At 44.8% G+C, this 22,138-nt stretch overlaps 1 protein-coding gene across 1 annotated transcript in view; it reads right to left on the bottom strand.

Annotated features, from left to right (window-relative positions):
• The window catches only part of KATNA1 (katanin catalytic subunit A1), an 80,297-nt gene that overhangs the window by 40,278 nt on the left and 17,881 nt on the right, over positions 1-22,138 (bottom strand). The window contains exon 2 of the mRNA XM_088456086.1: positions 18,839-19,005. Within this exon, the coding sequence (XP_088312212.1) occupies positions 18,839-18,997 (159 nt within the window). The 5' untranslated portion in view covers positions 18,998-19,005. The remainder of the gene's footprint in view (positions 1-18,838; positions 19,006-22,138) is intronic.

Below are 22,138 nucleotides of genomic sequence, written 5' to 3' on the forward strand. Positions count from 1 at the left end.
CTTGCTAAAAAAGCAATGTTGTCTAAAGAAGTTTCATAAAAAAAATTAAATTCCTTTGTGTTTAATGCTTAACAAGTATTGCCCGTTAACGTGGTCCTCAATATCCGTATGGAGTGTATCACTCCACGATCTTAAAGCACTACTCACTTAGGAACCACATTGAAATCCTGTATTGCCATAGCCTGAGGAAATTAAGAGTTATGGTATAACATACCTTTGTTAACTTTTTCTTCGAGGTCCATGGGGTCCACAGCCATTACGTTGGGGTATGAATCCCAGTCACCAAACAGTTAAGGCAAACGAGTTCTCTGCTCCCAGGATGCACCGGGGTTCCTCCTCATATACCCCTCCCCCTGCCTCAGGTAGCCAGTTCGTTATCAAGCTCAAGCAGGCAGAGACAAACAAAGGGTAAGAAAGAAAAGACCCATACTCACGAGTCCAGACTCTCAAGAGAAGAACTACGGAAAAACCTCCCCCAGAACTACAGGTGCGTCTGGGTGGGTGTCCTGTGGAGCCCATGGACCTTGAAGAAAAAGAGTTATGGTATGACATACCTTGAAGAAAAAGAGTTAACAAAAGGTATGTCACACCATAACTCTTTCTTCTTCGGGGTCCATGGGGTCCACAGCCATTACGTTGGGGATATCCCAAAGCACTAACCCTACGGGCGGGGACGCTCCTGACTCTCGGAAGAGAGGAGAATCCTATGCCGGTAGGAGGCATCCTGAGAGGCAAAGGTGTCAAAAATATAAAATTTGCAAAGGTATGGATGGAAGACCATGTGGCTGCTTTGCATAATTGCTCAGTAGAAGCACTCCAGCGGGCCGCCCATGATGGACCTACCGCCCTAGTAGAATGTGCCGTCACTGAATCCGGCACCTGCATATCAGCCTCTGTATAAGCCAATGAAATTGCCATGCGAATCCACCTGGCCAGTGTCTGTTTACTGGCTGGCCAGCCACGCTTTTGACAACCATAAAGCACAAAAAGTGAATCGGACTTCCTCCATTTGCTCGTGCGTTTAACAAATTCTCAACGCACACACCACATCCAGGGAAGCCTCACCTTGTGAGAGACTTGTGCCCTGAAATGCTGGAACTACTATTTCTTCATTAATATGAAATTTAGACACCACTTTCGGAAGGTAACCCTCCCTAGTACGTAGCACTGCTCTATCTTGATGAAATACCAAGAACGGCTCTCGGATGGAAAGCGCAGCTAAATCCGACAGATGCCATAGCAAGGAGGAATACAGTCTTTGCTGTTAGCCAGTTGATGTCTATTGAATTTAAAGGCTCGAACGGAGTAGCCTGTAAAACCTTCAGAACTAGAGTCAAAGTCCCACGGAACAACCGGGGAAACGAAGGGAGGCTGAATCCTCAACACCCCCTGTAAAGAGGTCTTTATATCTGGTCTCAGAGCAATTTTATGTTGGAACCAGACTGAAAGAGCTGACACCTGTACCCTTAAAGAGGCCAGACGGAGCCCTTTTTCCAGACCACTTTGAAGAAAATCAAGCACTCTGGATATCAGGGTATGATCCACAGAAATTCCTTTTAGTTCACACCACTAAAGGAAAGTATGCCAAACCCTATATTATATACGGGCTTAGGATGGTTTCCGTGCCTTCAACATCGTTCATATAACAGACTCGGAAAACCCCTTCTTCCTCAAGACAGAGGCCTCAAGAGCCATGCCGTCAGCGATAGCCGATGAAGATCCGGGTACCAGCAGGGACCCTGTAGCAACAAATCCGGTCTCAATGGCAGAGGCCATGGAGTGTCTATGGAGAGAGACCGTAGATCTGCGAACCAGTGCCGTCTCAGCCATGCGGAGCTATTAATATGACGGTGCTGCCCTCTTGTTTGATCTTTCTGACAACTCTGGGCAGAAGAGCAAACGGGGGAAACAGATATACCAGCTTGTAACGCCACTTTACTGTTAGTGCGTCTACAAACTGGGCTCTCGGATCTCTTGTCCAGGATCCAGTACCTGGGAACCTTGTTGTTCCTTCTTGATGCCATCAGATCTATTTCTGGTAGACCACACCTGTCCACAAGGTTCCGAAAAACCTGTAGATGTAGGGCCCATTCTCCTGCATTTCTCTCTTGCCGACTGGGAAAATCGGCCTCCCAATTCAGGATTCCTGGAATGAACACGGTAGATATCGTGGGCAGATGAGTCTCTGCCCATACCAGGATCTTTAATACCTCTGCCAAGGCAGCCAGACTCCTTGTGCCCCCTTGATGATTTAGGTAGGCGACCGCGGTGTGATTGTCCGACTGTATCTGCACCGACCTGCCCTTTAAGATTTCCTGAGCCTGCACTAAAGCTTTGAATATAGCTCTTAGTTCCAGGATGTTTATCGGTAGCCGGCTTTCCGCCACTGGCCAGTTTCCTTGGAAAGTGTGTGACCCCGTCATCGCCCCCCCAACCTTGAAGACTGGCGTCGGTTTTGACTAATGTCCAATCCGGCACCCAAAAGGGGCGACCCTGCCTGAGATGCTTTGTCTGCAACCAGGTCAGGGACAACCGTACCTCTGAAGAGAGACGCAGCAGCTGAGACATGATCGTGCGATGATCCTTGTTCCAGCAAGACAGAACTAATTGCTGCAGTGGTCTCGAGTGGAATTGAGCGTATTCCACCATCCTGAAGGTGGCCACCAACGACCCCAGGACCTTCATGGCTACTAAAACGGATATCTGCCTGTTGCGAAGCAACCTGCGTATTCGTGATTGTAGGGAAAGGATCTCCTCCGGCAGATATATTTTCTGCACCACGGAGTCCAATCTCGCTCCCAAATGACACATCTGTTGTACCGGACAGAGTGACGACTTTTGTCAGTTTATGATCCAGCCGTGACTGTACAGACATGATACTGTCAGCCTCAAATGATCCTGTACCTGCTGTGGGGACTGCCCCAGCAACAGGAGGTCGTCCAAGTACGGCAAAATCCTGACACCTTGGCGTCTGAGGCATGCCATCATCACCGCCATCACCTTGGTGAATACCCGAGGGGCTGTGGACAGGCCAAAAGGTAGGGCCTGGAACTGAAAATGTTTCTCCCCTACCGCAAAACGAAGATATTTTTGATGAGCCTGTGTGATTGGGATGTGAAGGTAGGCATCCTGTATATTTAGAGATACCATATAGTCCCCCTGTTCCATTGCCAACACAATCGATCGCAATGTTTCCATCCTGAACCCGGGGGCTCGAACAAATTTGTTGAGCTCTCTCAGATTCAGAATAGGCCGGTATGACCCATTCGGTTTCTGAACCAAGAACAGATTGGAGTAAAACCCCTCTCGGAACGGATCCTCAGGCACCGGAATCACTACTTCTGATGCTAGCAAGGCAAGAATAGCCTTCTGAAGGGCCAAAGCTCTTTCTGAACCCACCTGCGGGTTTACACAAAAGAACCTTTGCGGAGAAGTCCTTCAAAATCCTCCGTCGTGAGGTGCCAGGGCTCTGAGAACTGAAGTAGTCGGCCGCCCACCCTGGGATTCCCCAGGGGGAGGCCCATCTCATCAGGCCACTGGTTTATCCTGGACGTTTGTTCTGCCAGGGCTTCCTGGGTCCTGCCTTTTTTGGTGGAAATCTCGCTGAGGGCTGATCTTTGGCCTTGCCCTGCGGCGAAACCCCTGAAAGGACGCCTTCCTCAATTTAGACGAGGTTGCTGATGGCAAACCTGCCGTCTTTGAGGCTACCATGGAGGATACAAATTTGTCCAATTCTGGACCAAAGAGAACACCTCCTGTGAATGGAAGGAATTCTACGGCCTTTTTGGACCAGGCATCTGCCTTCCAATCCTTCAACCAGAGGATCCTACGTGTCACCACGGACTCTGCTGAAACCTTAGAGGAAAGGATCCCTGCATCCAAGGCGGCATCTCCCAAATAAGAGGCCCCTTCTCTAATAAAGGAGATCATATCCAGTTGCTCCTTAGAGGCATCTGGTAAAGACTCCGTTAGAGTTTTGGCCCACTCCTCAATAGCTCTTGCTACCCAGGCAGTGGCCATAGCTGGGCGGGTGGACATTCCTGCCAGCGAAAAAATTGATTTGAAACAAGTCTCCAGTCTCCTATCCGTGGTTTCTTCAGCGAAACTGCTGGGATTAGCAGAGTGGTACATTTAACCAGCTGTGCCACAGGTGCATCAACTGAAGGTGGATTCTCCCACTTGGCACAGTCCTCTGCTGGAAAAGGATATAGAAGCACCATTCTTTTAGAAGAATAGCTTATCTTATCCGGACGGACCCTGGCTTCCTCCTTAAGTTCTGATAAATGTTCAGACTTTGGGAATTCTGCCTTAACCACTTTCTGGCGCTTAAACAGGAGGGCTTTCCTAGGCGGAAGATCCCCTTCCTCGATATTTAACACAGATTTTACAGCCCTTATCAGAAACGGGACATCGGCTACTGGGAAATGATCATCACCCTCCTCGGAGCTAGACTCCTGTGAAGAGTCCTGTGCCTGTTCCTCGGAGGAGGCGGCACTGGAGTACTCACCCTTATGAGGCGACACATGGCGCCTAGATTTAGGCTGCTTTGGCTTGACAGCCTGAGGCTGAAAAACCCCTGAGGATGATGCCATAACCTTACCAGCACCAGCGTCCATCCAAGGCAGCCACATCATGAGCATAGGATGCATCTGCTGAGGCAAACCCCAAACCGGTGGTACCGGGGCAGCCAGCTGTTCCGCCACCTGAGCCATAACCTGAGAAAATGACGCCCCAGGGGGCTCAGGGCCTGAAACAGGCAAACTTAATTGGTGTGGTGGCTGTCTGAAACAGTTCCCACAAAGCCCATTTTGTAGAAAGTCCTGTGGGGACAATCCTGCCTTGCAGGCTATACAGGATATCAGCAACGGGGCTCCCGCCACCTGACCCTCAGACTCCTTAGACATATCACTATGCCACTGGTTCTGAGTTTCTATGTGCTGCTTTCTACTCTCAACCCACACACCTGTAGCAAGGGAAGGGGAGAGACAGTGACAGGATACAGGAATTACAGTTCTTTTACAGAAGAAACAGTATCCATAAACAATCACATGTCATGCATAAATACTCCACGAGCCATATGCATATAAGCTTTCACTACCACAATCAGCCTAAGCTTAGGTAGGATAGAGCCCTGTAAACACCTAAACCAGCAGTAGGCAAGGTATACAGGGAGACTGCCCAGCGTCCTGTAGGAGCAGCATTCAGAGAGGAACTGACATACACTCTGGCTGCCCTATATGGAGGTTGGGAGGAGCAATCCACAATCACTGCGCCAGAGGACTGAACTAGCGTGTGGATTGGCGGAGGGGCTGCCGGGGAAGCGTACCTCCCCTATGCTGCTTGGACCTGCCCGGTAAACTGACCTGGCCGCCGCCACAAGCCCCGGCTGGTCAGGAACATCATATCCCGGCGGTCTAGGCTAGGAGACAAGCCGTATGCCTCCTGATGCAGCGCACCTCCGGCCAGTCTCACCGCCGGAGGCCGGACCGCCACGTGGTCCCGGTGTCAGCGGCCGCCGCAACCACCTGCTTACCTGCCATCCCCTTGATTCGGTTGCGGTCCAGGGCCTGAAAGCCCCTGCCGAATCCCCTCCCATGGACCTGCCAAGGCTAGCGGTGCAGCGCCGGAGGAGGTAGTTGCAGCGCGTGGCCGGTGCACCTCCAATCAGGCGCGAGGCTGCTTCCAGGACAGCTCAGACCACCCGCTGAGATAGAGAGTAAAACTCTTGCTTTTTTTTTTTTTTGTTGCTCCAGCAGTCCCACTGTCTATGTGGTGAACACACCAAACAGGAAGAACTGGCTACCTGAGGCAGGGGGTGGGGTATATGAGGACTCCGGTGCATCCTGGGAGCAGAGAACTCGTTTGCGTTAACTGTTTGGTGACCGGGATTCATACCCCAACGTAATGGCTGTAGACCCCTATGGACTCCGAAGAAGAAATACATTTTTTAAAGCACTTTCCATCATTCTATCCATGGGGTCTCTATATGGAGCTTATCTGACTTGATGTGGAACAGTAGTTCAAGCAGACATGCTATCTACAAGCTGTATCTACTTTAGTAAAGCAGTACCATGTCAACAGAACTTCCTCATCAAAAAGGAATCTAATCTAATCTTTTGGTATCAGACTAATGTTTTCCACTTGATCCCATTCCTCAAGAGTATAAACTTTAACTACCTGATATTGATGTGCTGGGAAGACTCTGCTCTTGGAGCTGCACTGCTCAATAAGAGATATTTGTGCTGATGTAGAGGTTATTAATTTGGTAATTCCCAAAGACTTAAATTATGTGGAATCTTTGCTGAAAAACAAATCCAAGTTAAATTTCCATGTTTCTTCAAATAACCAGATTCTGCACTAGTGAGTAGGAATCTTCTACTATCCTTGAAGTATACCTTTCTGAATGTAAAATATAGAGTTATGGAAGACTTACCTAGATAGCTCCTTTTCTTTGAGGTCCATAGGGTCCACAGGGATACCATGGGGATATTATGGTTGGTAGACCAGGCACTAAACAGTTAAAGCTTTGGCTCCCAGAATTCACTGGGTTCTCCTCCATATATATTATATATCGAGCCCCTAGCGAATCTGATTTTATAACAGTTTGTACGCTCCTTTGTACGAAGAACAGCTTTATCCTGGTGAAAAATCAAAAATGGGGAGCGACAAGAGCGCTACCGAATCCGAGACTCTGCGAGCAGAGGAGAGAGCAAGAAGAAAAAAAGGTATTTTCTGTCAACCACTTCATATCTACAGGGTCTAAATGTTCAAATGGGGAAGCTTGTAACCCTTTAAGAACCAAAGACAAATGCCATGGTGCTATCGGTGGGACAAAAGGAGGCTGAACTTGCAGAACTCCTTGGGAAAAAAATTTAACATCTGGTAATGAAGCAATCTTCTTCTGAAACCAGACCGACAATGCAGAAACCTGCACTCTCAAAGTGGCCAGGCGGAGACCATTGTCTAACCCTGCCTGCAGAAAAGTCAGTATCCTAGAAATCCTGAACACCCTAGGATCATATTCCTTATGAGAACACCATTGATCAAAAGAAAGCCAAATTCTGTAATAGATGAGGGAAGAGCAGGCTTCCAGGTTCAAAGCATCATTAGAATTACAGAACTAGAAAATCCCTTTGCTTTCAACATCGAAGATTCAAGAGCCACGCCGTCAAAGTCAGATGGGGCAAGTCAGAATATCAGCAGGGATCATAATGCGTTAGCAGATCCTGCCACAGAGTAAAGGCTATGGACTGTCTACCAACAGATTCTGTATGTGCGTGAACCAATGACATCTGGGCCAAGCTGGAGCCACTAGTATTACTGCTCCGCCTTCCTGCTTGAATTTTTCTGAGATCTCTTGGGAGCAGGGAAATTGGAGGAAAGAGATACACCGACTTGAAGTCCCATCTTACTGCCAGTGCGTCCACGAAGGCTGCTGATGGGTCTCTGGACCTGGCCCCATACCTGACGCCATGAGATCTATCTCTGGTAGACCCCATTTGTTTACCAGGAGCTAAAACACTGCCAGATGGAGAGACCACTCTCCAGCGTGTATGTCCTGACGACTTAGGAAGCCTGCTTCTCAATTTAGCACTCCCGGTATGAATATTGCCGAGATGGCCGGAAAATGACCAAATCAGAACCTTCGTCACTTCTTCCATGTCTGCATAATTTCTTATGCCTCCCTGATGATTGAGGTAAGCCACTGTAGTCGTATTGTTGGACTGGATCTGGACCGTCCTGCCCTGTAGCAGGGTCCAGTGCCTTGATCAGTGCTTACTATACTGCTCGCAATTCCAGAATGTTTACTGGCAGCGGACTTTCTTAATTTGTCCATCTTCCCCAGAATATGATACTGTCTGTTCCTCCTGGAGAGAATAAATCTTTGTAGAAACCTGGAATGTAACTGAACATATTCCACCATGTTGAAGGTGGATACCATGGCTCCATATAGGAAATGGACCTCAGACTTTCCTATATGAATCCAATCAGTGCATTGCTTTGCACACCTGGAAAGCCTGAGACAGTTTCCACTCAGACTAGCACCCTTACTACATTGGTTTAGAGCATGGAGTCTGGTATAGTAATATGCACACCAGTCAAGAGGCACAATATAAGTAAGTCCTGCAAATATTTAGACTGTGTAGTACAGCTTTGGTTCATTTTTGGGGCATGTGTCCCCTGGATTGCTTTGGTTGATCTGTTTCAGGGCACTGCATTATAACACATTTTTACTTTATAACAAATTTTAACCCTTCACTGTTTATTATATATGTACCTCACTTTTTTATTTTCATTCCTTATATGCAGCAGTGGCTCCTCTTAACTATCTATTTTACACTGCACTTTTCTAACTATGGCGGTGCCCTGGGGCGGCTTGGCTGGGTAAGTTTGGAGGTGTCCTGCGCTCTGGATTTGAGCCCTAGTATGTTAGGGACCTACCCGACAGAGGTTACCCGGATGTGGTGGGTAGGCCCATAACCTTGGCCAAGATTATGCCAAAAACCTCAATTCACTGCAAAAATGTATTTATTTATATAAAATCAGTTAATTTGGAGTTGGGCACCTGTATTTCTTCTTTTTGTGCGGATACTATGGCTCCCAGGACCTGTATTTGTGAGTGAATGAATACTCTCTGATTTCAGAGCAATTTGCACATCTGCAATTGTATAGCCAAAAATCTGTCCACTGGTAGAAAAATCCTTGTGCCAGGGAATCCAGTAGCACCCCAAGATGTACCCTCTTGTTGGAGAAAGGAAAGACCTTTTCCAATTGATTATCCAGCCCTGCTCCTGTAGACAGGCAGTGTTCAGCTGGAGATGATGTTGTAAAACCTCCGTAGACTGTCAATATCAGGAGGTCATCCAAGTATGGCAGTATCCAGACTTCTGAAATGAGCAGTTATGAGAGCCATGATCTTCGTAAACACCCGAGGGGCTGTGGACAGACCAAAAGGCAATGGTAATGACGAACAGCTAAACTCAGAAACCCTTGGCGGATAATGCAATAGGTAGATGCAAATATTTATCCTGTATGTCCAGGGAACCATGAAATCCCCAGGTTCCATTGCCAGCATAATTGACGGCAGGGTCTCCATAGAGAACTTGGGCACATGGATGAACCTGTTGAGAGATTTCAGATTCAGAATAGAGCAATACCCATTAAGCTACTGAATCAAGACCAAATCTGAGTAATAACTCTTTCCTTGTTAGCTAAAGGAACCAGGAGTAGTGCAAACAACCTTCTGGGGAGTAACCCCTTAGGAAGGCGTCATGTAAGAATCCCCAGTAGGGAGGGGGATTTCCCACCTAATGCACTCTCCCTGTAGGAAAGTGTAAAAAAAGACACTAGTCTTTTTGTAATCTGGAACAGTCTACTTGGAGTGTTCCATGCTTCCCCCCATAACATCAGTGAACTGTTCAGATTGAGGGAATCCAGCCTAAATCACCCACTGGTGCTGAACATCAGGTTTATCAGGGTTTAGGAGTGGGTACTTCATCTTCTATAATGAGAATTGAATAACCGCCTCTGCTAGAGAGGAACATCCACTGATGAATGGTGCTTTTCCTCTCTGAGATAGGCCCAGAGGGAGAATACAGTGTATCCTCTGCTTCCTCAAATGATATATCAGAATCTGAAAACAGGGTGGACTGAAAGAATGGTGCAGTCCATCTATATGCTTAGACGGTTGATGCCTTATTTGCTTGTAACATCTGCAGATAGGAAGATGCTAAAAACCAGATTCTGAACTGAGGGCCTGATTCAGAGCCGGACGCTATTTGTGCTCGCTCGTTCAGAAAAAGGGGCCGGATATTTAAATAGAGCGCTCGCTCTTTGCGGTCTGTTGACTCCTCTATATCTGAACGAGCGGACGAAACATGAGCTCGCTATTTTTTTTAAAATGCCCCCCTGGCCGCTCGCATCATACGTCATCTCCGCTATTTATTAGATTAATCTAGTAAATCGAAATGCGTATGAACTGCTCGCAGTGCTTGTGGTAGCATTTTCCTACCGCAATCATGCGAGCAGTTCAGGCTAAAAGACAACCAAGTGACGTGGTCGATGACGCTGCTTTGTTAATTAGGCACACCCTTAAAACGCCCGTTTTGACCATTTGGCACGCCTGCGTTCGGATCTCCACTCCCCGTTTTCAAGCACCTTCCCCTGTTACCACCCACAAACGCCTCATTCTGTCACTCAAATTAGCAGGCATTCGCTATTTTGCGAGCACACAATTTCCAACCGCAATGACTGGTTCACGCATGCGTATTACAACCCATACGCATGCGCAGTTGTGCGAACAATGCTCGGAGCGAACGAGCGGCCGCTTCCGAACGGCTCTGAATCAGGCCCTGAGTGTAACCCTCCATCCAGAAAGGATGTATGGGAAGAGGAAACAGCAGGCTGTAATCACTGTGGGTAATCCAAAGTGGAAGGCAGTGTGGGAGCTGATAATATTTCAATGATCTATTACGTAGAAAAACATTAGGTCACACAGTGGGACCTTTCTATATAATAGATCACTGAAACATGATGTGGTGCTTATCTGGGAAACTATTGTAAAAACTTGAAAACTTATGTATGAGTACGGAAATATGCTATGAATATGTAACACGTGCAGCGTACTCACGATGTGGAATACTGAGACAGGGACAGTGGAGCTTATTCAGAGGCGGCCGTACGGTCTACGACCGCCTCGATGTTTTGCCAGTGCGCATGGGCACGAGGGAGCTGGCTCCCTCATGCGCATGCGTGAGACCCGCTACGACCGACAGCGCTGGTCGTAGCGGGTCTCTTTCCAAAGGTGGCGAGCTGTCGATGTTGATTGACAGCTCGCCCCGTTTGGAAGGCGGGCCGGGGGGGTGGCAGCTCAAGAGGCGTTCCTAAGGGAACGCCTGCCGTTTGGGGGAGGCCCCACTGACATCACTAGTGATGTCAGTGGAGAGCTTCCGGCTCAGACAGAGCCAGAAGCTCTCCGGGGCTTACGACAAGTGAGACCCTACCCTAGGGTCTCGTCGTAAGTCCCGATGGTCGCGATGGTCTCTGACCATCGCGACCATCACCCGAGCGGTCGTTAGAGCTGTGGGTGTTAACCCACAGCCCAACGACCGCAACAGAGGCGGGCGGTCAGGATGCAAGTGGCCGCCCAGTTTCTGAGCGACCGCTTGCATCCTCCGACCGCCTCTGAATGAGGCCCAGTGTCTCACTAAGTATAATCAATCCTGAGTGACCCACTGCAGCATATAATCAATGTATGAAATTTAGAATTATATACTTCATGCAATAACTGTGCAGTGCTAGGACGTACTTCTAGGATTATCCTGTGAGATAATGCTAGCAGCATATTCACACTGATCAAAACACTGATGTAATCTATTCTATGGTGTTTGTTAAGCACACTGCTGGCTGTCTCTATTAAATTTTGAGAGCATTGAGGTATGAAGATGGTATGATATTATCCGCACTGAATATATGTAGCTGCTTAGTATCTCCATAGCACTGACCCACATGACAGGGACAATACGCGACTGCGATTTATCCATGTGAATCCTACCTTTAGGAATTCACTATATATGATAATGAATATATAAAACCCATAGTGGTAGATCAGACATATTAAATGGGCAGCAATAAGGTGTTGATTAATGAGACAATGTCAGCGGTGTAACCAACATTAATCGACTTTTATAACTCTGATTAATTAAGTGAAGACAATATTACATTGATTACGATTGCTGCTAGTTTATATCATATATACGGTCAGTTATGGATGTATAAACACAGAGGTGTATACCAGATACATCGGATACTTAGCAGCTCAGTGTTTAGATAGTGTTGTATCCAACACAGTTTATGTAAATTTAAATGATCGGAGAGCAGTCCTATGTAAGGGGCTCTGAGATCAATAATACCATCAAGCTTTTATAACAAACAGGATCTTTAGATTGAAATACCAGTTATACCCAATATAATCAATATTTTGTAAGAGGAGTAAATCCTTTCTAACTAGAACTCGATACCAGAATAGACTCATTGAACAACTTATTTTTTCCGTGCTCTACAATACGATCTATAATACTATATGATATGGTGCCAATCCACATTATAGATTTTGTAGAGGTTTGATTTTAATAGGACTATATTAGTCAGAAATAATACAATCATTCCCTGCACAATACTCTGGCTTCAGCTAATACAGATAGTTCCATTCAGGGGTATGCAATCGGGAAGCCGGCTGACATTATACCGACAGCCGGCTTCCCGACTGTCATATCCTGGCGAGGGTGAAATCACCAGCGTCTAGGGTTAGGTTAGGGTTAGGCACCCCCCCGGGGGGACTTAGGTTTAGGCAGTGGGGAAGGGGGGGGGGGAATAGGTTTAGGCACTTGGGGGCGAGGTTAGGGTTAGGCACCCCTAAGGAGGGTTAGAGGGGTAGGTTAGGTTAGTTAGTACTTACCTAGGGACGATCGGGATTTCCAGCGCTGTCAGGCTGCCGCGATCTCTTCCTCTGTCGGCCTGACACTACCGGAATTCGAACTGCCGGCCATGAGGCCGGCGGTATTACATACAGATTCCCATTCAGGCACTCGCTCTGCAACATTTACCAATTGGGAGGTTGATATATGTTAACAATGTTGCAACTATTGAGAAGTACATAGAATCTCAGTTACAGTCTCTCACATTATCTATTACGAATTATTCTATAATTTTCATATCAATCACACAGCGGGACAGAGTTTCTTATTGTCACTTTTTCTATTGTCTAGTCTACACCATATATGTCTGCTTATAGTCCTGAAACACTGTTTCTTTTTAATATTTCGCTGCTTATTTCTGTGTAACATTTATTGTAGATGAATTAAAAGTTATGTTTTAAATTTTGTGTGCCTGTAATAAGACACTCTCTTTTCTGTATATTCTGTTATGATTTACATGAAACCAGCACAGGTGGCTCCCCCACTGCTTTATCTTTTGACATACTCAAAATAAAAGCAAAATCGCAGTTATGTGACAGCCTTCACAAAATCTCAATGAATTAAGTACTTCAGAAAGAAATAACAGTTATAGTTATAATTGACAGATAGAAATAAAAAAACATCATCAGTCAGCAGCTAGCAAACAGTCACATACAATGCTCTAAATCCACAACAGCAATGCAAAGGAATATAGAGCAGAGTATACCATAACCAATGGAGAGGTATACAGGGAGACTGACCCAGACCCTCGTTAGACCACAGCTACCGGCTGCACTGCGTGGACTGTGAACGTCTCATACACGTGGAGGGTAGGTGAAGCAACCCAGTCGTGCAAAACCCTCGTAGGGACTGCGTATGCGTCGGGGAAGGAGCTGCCGGGGGAGCGCCTACCTCCCCTAAGTTAAATTAACCAGCCGGGTACGCTGGCCTCGTGGCAGCAGATTGCGCCTGCTGCCAATCCCCGGCGTCAGACCATAGGGATCCGCTGGTGTAGTAAGGATGCGGACAATCCCTGGTCCTTACAGCAGCAGCTTCTGGTGCATCACTGACACCAGAAGCAAGGACTGCTGCGTGCGATTCCCCGTAAAAGAGGAATCGCCTTACCTGACATCTCCAAGCATCCGGTGCAGGCCAGGTCGCAGCCTCGCTGCTAGCTAAGCTCAGTCACGACCTGCCGAAATCACCAGCACAAATACTGAAGTTGCGGCCCAGAGGAGGTAGATGGAGCCGCAGTATATGTGTCTCAATACAGACACTTGGTACTGCCAACTCAAAAAATCTTAAAATAAAACATAAAATAATAACGTCTAAGCAATCCTCCTTTTAACAAAACTGAAATCCTATGGCTAGGGGACCCGTGGCATTCTGGGAGCCAAAGCTTTAACTGTTTGGTGCCTGGTCTTCCAACCGTAATATCCCCATGGTATCCCTGTGGATCCCTATGGACCCTGAAAAAGAAATACAATCTAATACATCCATGCCTGCAAGATTATTTGATCCAAGCAATAATTGGTTAAATTGTCCTGGATCATGATTTCTGTGCTTACGCTGGGATTTGAAAGGGTTACAAAATTCTACTTCATGTTGTGCATACAAACTTTCATAACAAATATTAATTATTGAGCTCTCCTTCTCTTCCCCCACAGGTTCTACAAGGGTACAGTAGAAAAAAAAAAACTATTTAGTAACTAATCTCTCCGGATATAGCATGAGAAAACACTGCTAATTTAGGTACTTGCTGAAGCTGACATCTTTCTGCTGTTTGCGATTGAGCTGAGGCCTCAAGCTCCATCCTGCATCTGGGTGCTATTTCTTCCATGCTTCCACCCAAAACTGAAGTATTGCAGAGTACCTAGTGTTCCCAGCTTTTCACTAGACGCCCGGAACTTCCTGTGCGATGCAGTGCTCAGGCCACCAGTCTTTAGTTTAGAAGCTGACTGCTACTCCCAGGAGCAGAACTGGCTGTGGATAGCAGACTCAAGTACCTGGGTCAGGCAACCCATTCTCAGCCTGCAGCATCAAATGGTGTATTGCCAGGATTAATGAGAGGTAATCCCCTGCTACGGAAAACCAAACACTGCTACCTAATCCGCAGACCTACCATGAAAAGACCAAGTGGGAAAGAATACCATCTAGGGGAGATTGGATAGAGGGCGGTTGAGCTAAGACTCTCCGAGTCCCGCATGGATACCTCCTGATCCTGTGCCTGAAAGTGATAAGATGGTGGAGACTGGAGATGGGTGATGTGAGAAACTCAACCAGGAGGGTACTGAATATTCTGCGGGCCTATTTTTATGTCCCGCTGTCACTAAAAGACTGCCCGGGTGAGATGTGTTCAGAGGGGATGATTCTGATAAACTCTCAGAGGATCCCCCTGAATTTAGAGACATCGCCTGGCTCTCCTTCCATGGAAGGCTTTATGCGAGAGGGAATTTCGTATGAAAAAGTGCCGATGATCATGGTTGCCAACGGGAGGAGTGTCAAGGGGAGGAGGAGACTATGGACCACTTTTTCTGCGACTGTCCCTTTAACATAAAGGTTTATCAAAAGGTTTCAAGAGCTCTGTGCATCCCGTGCCTTTTGGGGTGGAGTTACCCCTGAATGGGCTTATGGGGCATTCAAGAGATATGGAAGGTTTGATTTGTGCACAATTTTTTTTAGTTAGCTTAGCAGTTAGGTTTTGCACGTGGGATGCACAGTGTCAGATTACGATTCAGGGCAAAGTCCTACCCTGTGAGACGGTGGTGGTTGAGATTCTACACGAGGTGAGACGGATGATGGACATTGACAAGAAGTGGATGGATGCAGTCAATTGTTCCTGGTTGTGGTGCCATCTGAGGCCCCCTTGATGGCTTTCTGTTCTGTCACATGAATAGTGTTGAGCAAAATTTAGAGGAATGCTTTACATACATCTAGATGGCCGTACTTAAGATTCCACTAGGGCTAGGTTAGGTTAAAGAGTGTTAGGGTGAGGGAGGGTGGGGTAGGAGTGTGCTCTTTAGTTATTGTTGTGTGGGTCTGATAGGGAGGTAGGGTGTGAGGGGATGTGTGAGGATATAAGAATTATTGATTATTATGCAACAATGTATATATGTATAATTTATATTTATGTTATATTGTTGCAATCTGCATTTACTAAACAAAACCATCTAGGGGAGTGTTTTATATATCAGTCTCTACATAACTAGAAGTGATATAACCATCATAAGGCCTGCCACAATACTGGAAGAGTATTAAAGATGCTGTAATGTTATAATGATTAATGTACTGAAATAGGAGGGGAAAAAACAAATAGTGTGAAACACTGGAAAGTACAAGCCTGTGGGTATCAAACAGTGAAAAATATATTATTTCTGGCATGTTATAGGTGATTTTGGTATATAATGGTTGCATTTAAAACTAAATTTAAAATTAATTAATATGCATCACTTATTTACATACACAAATATATATTCAGAAGATTCATTAATTTAAATCAAGTTTACTATTGGCAGCATTTGTGATTTAGTGTAAACCGGGCTTAGGTTTCGGACCATGATCTTGTAGATTTAATGACTTAACAGGTCTGGTCGCATTGGATGCAAACGCAGCCAGCTTTTACTTTAGCTGACACGGTTGCATTACATACGATCGCACCCCCCGCTGCGTCCCATGGTTTTTAAGGAGGAGATCCACATGTACAGAATGGATTTCATCCTGCTTGTTTAGCCCCCTGCTGTGATGCAGCGGGTCCGCGACTGGTGATATCACTGCTGGAATCGCACCCCAGAATGCAGTGCAAATGGCATTCTGGAGGGCATGCGACAGGGAAAAAAAACTGCAAGAAGTGGAGCTTTGTACCCCCTGAGCACTATGTGGCCGATTTCTTCAAGTACAGAGATCAGCTGTATCAGGGGTGAAATCTACTCGTAGTGGAGGGTGAGTCTCATTAAAGTAATTTGACTCTGTAGGAGGAAGGTTTTTTTTAAAGATTACACCATTGGAGGAGGAGGATGCAAATATGGGAGTTTTATACAGCCGGTGGTTGGGCTGTAAAACAGGGTCTCTTTTACTACTACGGGGGGGTGTGGGGGGTACTGCCAATGGGGATGGGAGGTAAGTTTACAAATTGGGCCTATGAACACAAGGTGGTGAGAGAGGCCCGCTAGGCATATAGATTTATTTTTTATAAAAAGAAAAAGCAAATATTTTTATTAAATATAAAGAAAAAACAACCACAACAATTTTTGAATGGTTTTGGGTGGGTGTGTGTGTGTGTGTGTGTGTGTGTGTGTGTGTGTGTGTGTAGGGAATCAATCATCAGTTAAGTGGTTAAAGTGATTCAACAGCAAAAGCATACAGTGAACCTTATCACTGTAAGTCTATCTTATCTACGGTTTTCTGCTAACATTGGAAACAATTGCAGAATTGTGATCCATTAATCAAATAGACAGATAACTCAGTGTTAATAATGGTGAATACACTATGCAACCCAGTCATTTGCCAAGGTTGCTTAAACACTGGACCTGTTGATTATACTTATTGAGGACCAATTGTACAAATTGGAAGTTTCAAAATGGCAAAAAGGTCATACTGCTTCCAGTTCATAGATGGTGCTAATGACCTCAAACACAATAGGTGTCATGGACCAAATAACTCAGTTTGACCCAATCAATACTAATCATAATGTGGAGAGGCCAGGCTGTATAATGATCCTGTCAATTTGGTTAAAAACTATTTTTCTTTAGATTTGACTGTTTCCACAGAAGTCTTTACAGTCATTTATAGGCAAAATTGTAATAGCCTCTAACCACAACTTTCAGATTACCATTTTGTTGAATGAACAAAAAAACAACACACACACACACACACACACACACACACACACACACAGAAAAGGGGGAATTCAATTAAATTGCAAGGTTTGCCACGTAGGGAATAGCTGAGTTTCATGCCTGGACCTATTAGTTGCCATTTTCCCCGTGTGGTAAGCCATGGGATAATGCGTGCTAACCCATAGATTCTGCACAAAGTGCTGGAATCAATTGTCTGCATTTTAACGTGGATTTTTCATTGCCGCTCCTGAGGTTTTGAGGAAAAATCCACCCCCGGGGGCTTAATGCGTGGGGTAAACCCAGCACCTAATTGAATGGGTGCGATATAAAAGATCAACAAAAATGTTTACGGTCAATAGGTCAACACCAAATGGTCAACAGAGACAAAAGGTCGATACAATTTTTTTCTAATTGAACTGTAATCCTAACCCTCCCTCTGGTGCCTAAAACTAACCCTAGCCTAACTCTACCCGCCACCCTAGTGCCTAACCTTAACATTTAGCACTAACCTTAAAATTAAAAAAAACAAACATAAAAATCATGTGTCGAGCATCTGGTGTTGACCTATTGATTGTCAACCTATTCATTGTCGATCTACTATCTGGATACCAATTGAATCTGCCCCTAAGGTTCAATTCAAGTAGGGGTGAGTTGACGTTGGCAACGGCAGCAGAAGTCGTCCCAGACTCATGAAGTTTTGTAAGAAGTTGGGAACAAAAATCCTTGAAATGACAGTACCATAAGTGTTGCAGATAGCTGCACTTGCTCTCGCCTAATGTAATCGACCCCAATGGGTCAAATAAATAGCCTGCTGGCTGTAGAAAGTGATAACGTTTTGATGATTCAATCTCAAGTTTTTTCTTTAAAATGCGGTGTTTGGAACAAACGGTTGATTCCTTACCATCGATTGGATATCTCATCTAAAATTACAACCAACACATAAAAAATAAATAAATCACATTCCATGCTACTAAACAGATGCAGTTAATATAGAATAAAAACTTGTAAACAAATGAGTCACTTTAGCATGCAGATACACAATAATTGAACAAATTAATTAATATTTTCTTACCTATATTTCCAATAAACTCCAATGAAGCTGTGTTGAAGGACAGAGAAATCAATCTATTTAGTGGTAATCAACATTGCCTCATGGAATGAATATATGCGCAGGGACAAATAGCAGGAGAACACTCATGTTTTTTTTTTCCCCATGAGGTTATCCCCTCTGCCCATCCTGACACTTTACTGGACAGGTGCCACTTACCTGATAGCAAACTGCAATTGATGCCACTCATCTAATCAAGTGCCTCAATCACGGAATGCCAAACTAATTCTAAAAGGCATTAAGTGTGTTTTGGATAACAAACTAGTTTGTCAATTTCTAAAAGGTGTATTTTCCCACATCTCTCTCAATCCTTTAAGACTATGAGACATACACGTCTGCCATGAAGACACAATGTAATAGCAAAACTATAAAACAAAACTATTTTGTACACTGTATCAAGTTAGCATCTTTGCTTAGGCTTAAATACAAATAATCCTCACCTGTTGCCACTTCTGTTGAAGAAAGGCGTCTTTAACATACAAATATTTGTTCATCTGCTCCAGAACACCTTGGTAGTACACCATTGCAGAATCATAGTTACCCAGTAGAGCATACTCCCGCGCTAGTTTAACGTTTTCACTTATCATATGAAGACTCATTTTGATTGCTGGAAAAGAGAGAGAGAATCTTAAGCAACACTATATGCACCATTGTTTGATGAAGATGCATATAGCCCAAAGTTAGTGTAGTCAATATTATCACCCCAGTAACTCATGCATTTTCTGTATGAACTTCTGTAAGTAACACCTGAAAGAGTCTACAGAATGTACCACTTATAACATCAAAGCATTTATGGTAATCAGGCTCTCACCCCCATTTCCATCATTCTAGGTGGCGTGCCCAGCACTCACAGATCCTGGGCTGCCCCCAAGCTCTCCCGCACTAATTAATTTGCGTGTGTATGTTATCTCTTCACCCTGTGTTACAACACAGGCAAGGGAAGGGAATGTGTTATTCCCCTCACTTACCTCTGGAGTAAGTTAGTACTGGTGTGAGTAAGGATATTGTGTTACTACAGGTTGGAGGGGGGGATTATATTTCAACACAGGTGACGGAGGGGAATATCGAATATGTTACAACATGGGCAAGGGAGGGAAATGTGTTACTACAGAGGTGAGCGAGGATAATGTGTTCATACTGAGGGAGTGGTACGTATTACAATAGCAGTGAGGGGGGGGGGGGAGATGCATTGCTATAGAGGTGAAGGATTAATGTATTACTAGAGTGGTGAGATGGAGATGGAAACAATAAATATCTAAGGTCTACCTGGGTGAAACTGGGTACATCAGCAAGTGGGCATATAAATTTACACAGTGAGATGGTTAATCATCTCTGTCAATCAATGCACGTAGTGCAAAGTTGGAGTTACATTTAGGGAAATGACAGAGATCTAATAGCATACATGTCAGTGTTATTGACTAGAGCACAGGCCTGCCATGACATAACTTATGTCTGTGACAGAGAAAGAATTAAAGCTAAACCGTATGTACATATCAGAATACTGGAGAATGATTCACAGTGAGGTCACTGTTCTCACAGGTGCATGCATGAGACAAATAGCATAACAGCAAAGCCAGGCATTCACGTGCAGTTTGTAATAAAACCTTGCCGATAGAACATTCACCACATGCATCTCACGTTATTAAAAACATGGAGCAATTAATGCACAATTCTAAACGGATACAGTATGTACAGGGAAGTACTAATGGTAATTACTGAGAACTACTTTTACAGTATGGAACATTAAGTTTTAACATGTCAATGTTTAAACCCTGCTACATACTAATACAAGTGTACAGTACATATTACATATTCAAGTGTAGTCATTTGTTTATTGAACAATACTTGTACTTTGTGCCGTACAGAACTCCAAAATGTTCCCACCACATCAACAGCTATTTCATTTATGTCAATCTTCCTTTGCATATATATTATGGGAATGCCAAATGGTGCCGATTGGTGGCTTTACAACATGAACTGGGGGTTAAACTCCCCTTCCAAAAATAAAATATAGCCTTAAGCAAATAAATATGGAGGCCAATCATTTTTAAACAATATTTGCAAATTACAAACAAACCTAAACCCTTTGGCTTTCTGGCTGGCATTGTCTGAAAATGGTTTACTATATTTGAACAGACATACTGTAATCTAAACTAAGCTCCAATATAAGCTCATTATACTAGCTGAGCAGTGGCCATGCAAATAAATACAAGTTTAAAATCGCTGTACTGGTTGGAATTTGAATCTGACATTGCCCTATTGTAGTGCATTTAGCTCTCAATTTAGATGAATTCCTAATATCACAATGAATGGGCACTGACCGCTGGTTATATGATATTTGGTGACCAGTGCACTTTCATAGTGACGTCAGTACTATAGGTATTGGAGTCAGTAAAGTAAGAGGGTTTGGGAGAAGGGGAGGATTCCCATGTTCGGAGGAATGCAGCACTATGTCCATTATAGTTTCCGGTAGCTGCTGTGGTTAGCGGGTAGCCTGTAGGAGCAACACCTCCGTAGCACCGGATCTCCCATATTGTCAGGCACCATTTTTTCTCTCGGGCTGAGCTCCTCCATCTTGCCTGCTATAACCCAGCCTGATCACCCCATCAACCTGCCTTTCTGGCTGAGGGGCCTGGTGAGTAGCAAGCCCTGCTGCATACTTTTGGACTCAACAGTATTTTGGGCATTCTGGCATCTAAGGACAGTGTTGTTCTGAAAAAGATAAAGTGGACGCTACCCAGTTATATACACTTAATCTGCCTGATTTCCAAAAGTGTTCTACATAGTTACTAGCCTCTTCGTTGTTGGATTATTGTTGATTACGTTGATTATTGTTGGATGAGCTGTTGATTACGAGGGCTTGCTTGGGGGACTTATCTTCTTTTTTCATTGTATGGAGAAATAGCATTGCTAACTGTCATATCTTACTAATACTAATAGCCCAAATTCCAGTCTGTTTCATAATGCCTAAATCCCATAAATCTGCTCCACCTGTGGATCTCTCCATATTCATCTCTAAAATGCAGCTGCATTCTAATAAACAAGCTCCCATATCTCAATCTGCTACAGTCTCGGAGTCAGATGAGGAGTTGGATCCACCTAATGATTCAATGAAGATGAAATCGCTCAAGAAGGCCTTTCACTCTGAAATCCAAAAGGAGGTCTCTAGTCTACGAGAGAAGGTATCAGACTCAGGAGCTCGTACGAATGATGTTGAACATAAAATTGATCTGTCATGCAGGCTGATATTCACCTCCTACAAGACCAACAGGAGGACTTAGAAAACAGGAAAAAAAAAACAACCTGCGTATCAAAATTTATTCCTGAATCCGTTGAATCGGCTCAATTAGAGGATTTTTTGACTCGCTGTTTTCAACATCTATTGCCAGCTCTCCACTAGAACTGTTGTTCTTGGACAGGGGGCGCACCGCATGTCGAAGCTGGATTAGTGGCTGAGACGGAATCAGCGTAAAAATTAGCGTGCGCGACACCATCTTGCGAATGGTAGCTAGACTCCATTTTAGAAACAAGAATCTGCAAGATGACATTTTGCGACCAGTGCCATTTTAAGTTACAACTCACGAGCTAAGTACAGATGGCAATGTTTTTGATAACCTTTTTAGAAGCCATGACAGGCCCATTCTGGGGACAACCTTGCATAGAGAAATACCAAAACTAGAAAAACAGCCTCCTTAGAAGAGTAAATAGAATAGACAATACACCAGAATACTGTGAGTGTT

Source organism: Taudactylus pleione, unplaced genomic scaffold (assembly GCF_031769625.1).
Source record: "Taudactylus pleione unplaced genomic scaffold, aTauple2 ptg000006l, whole genome shotgun sequence".
Classification (NCBI taxonomy): Eukaryota; Metazoa; Chordata; class Amphibia; order Anura; family Myobatrachidae; genus Taudactylus; species Taudactylus pleione.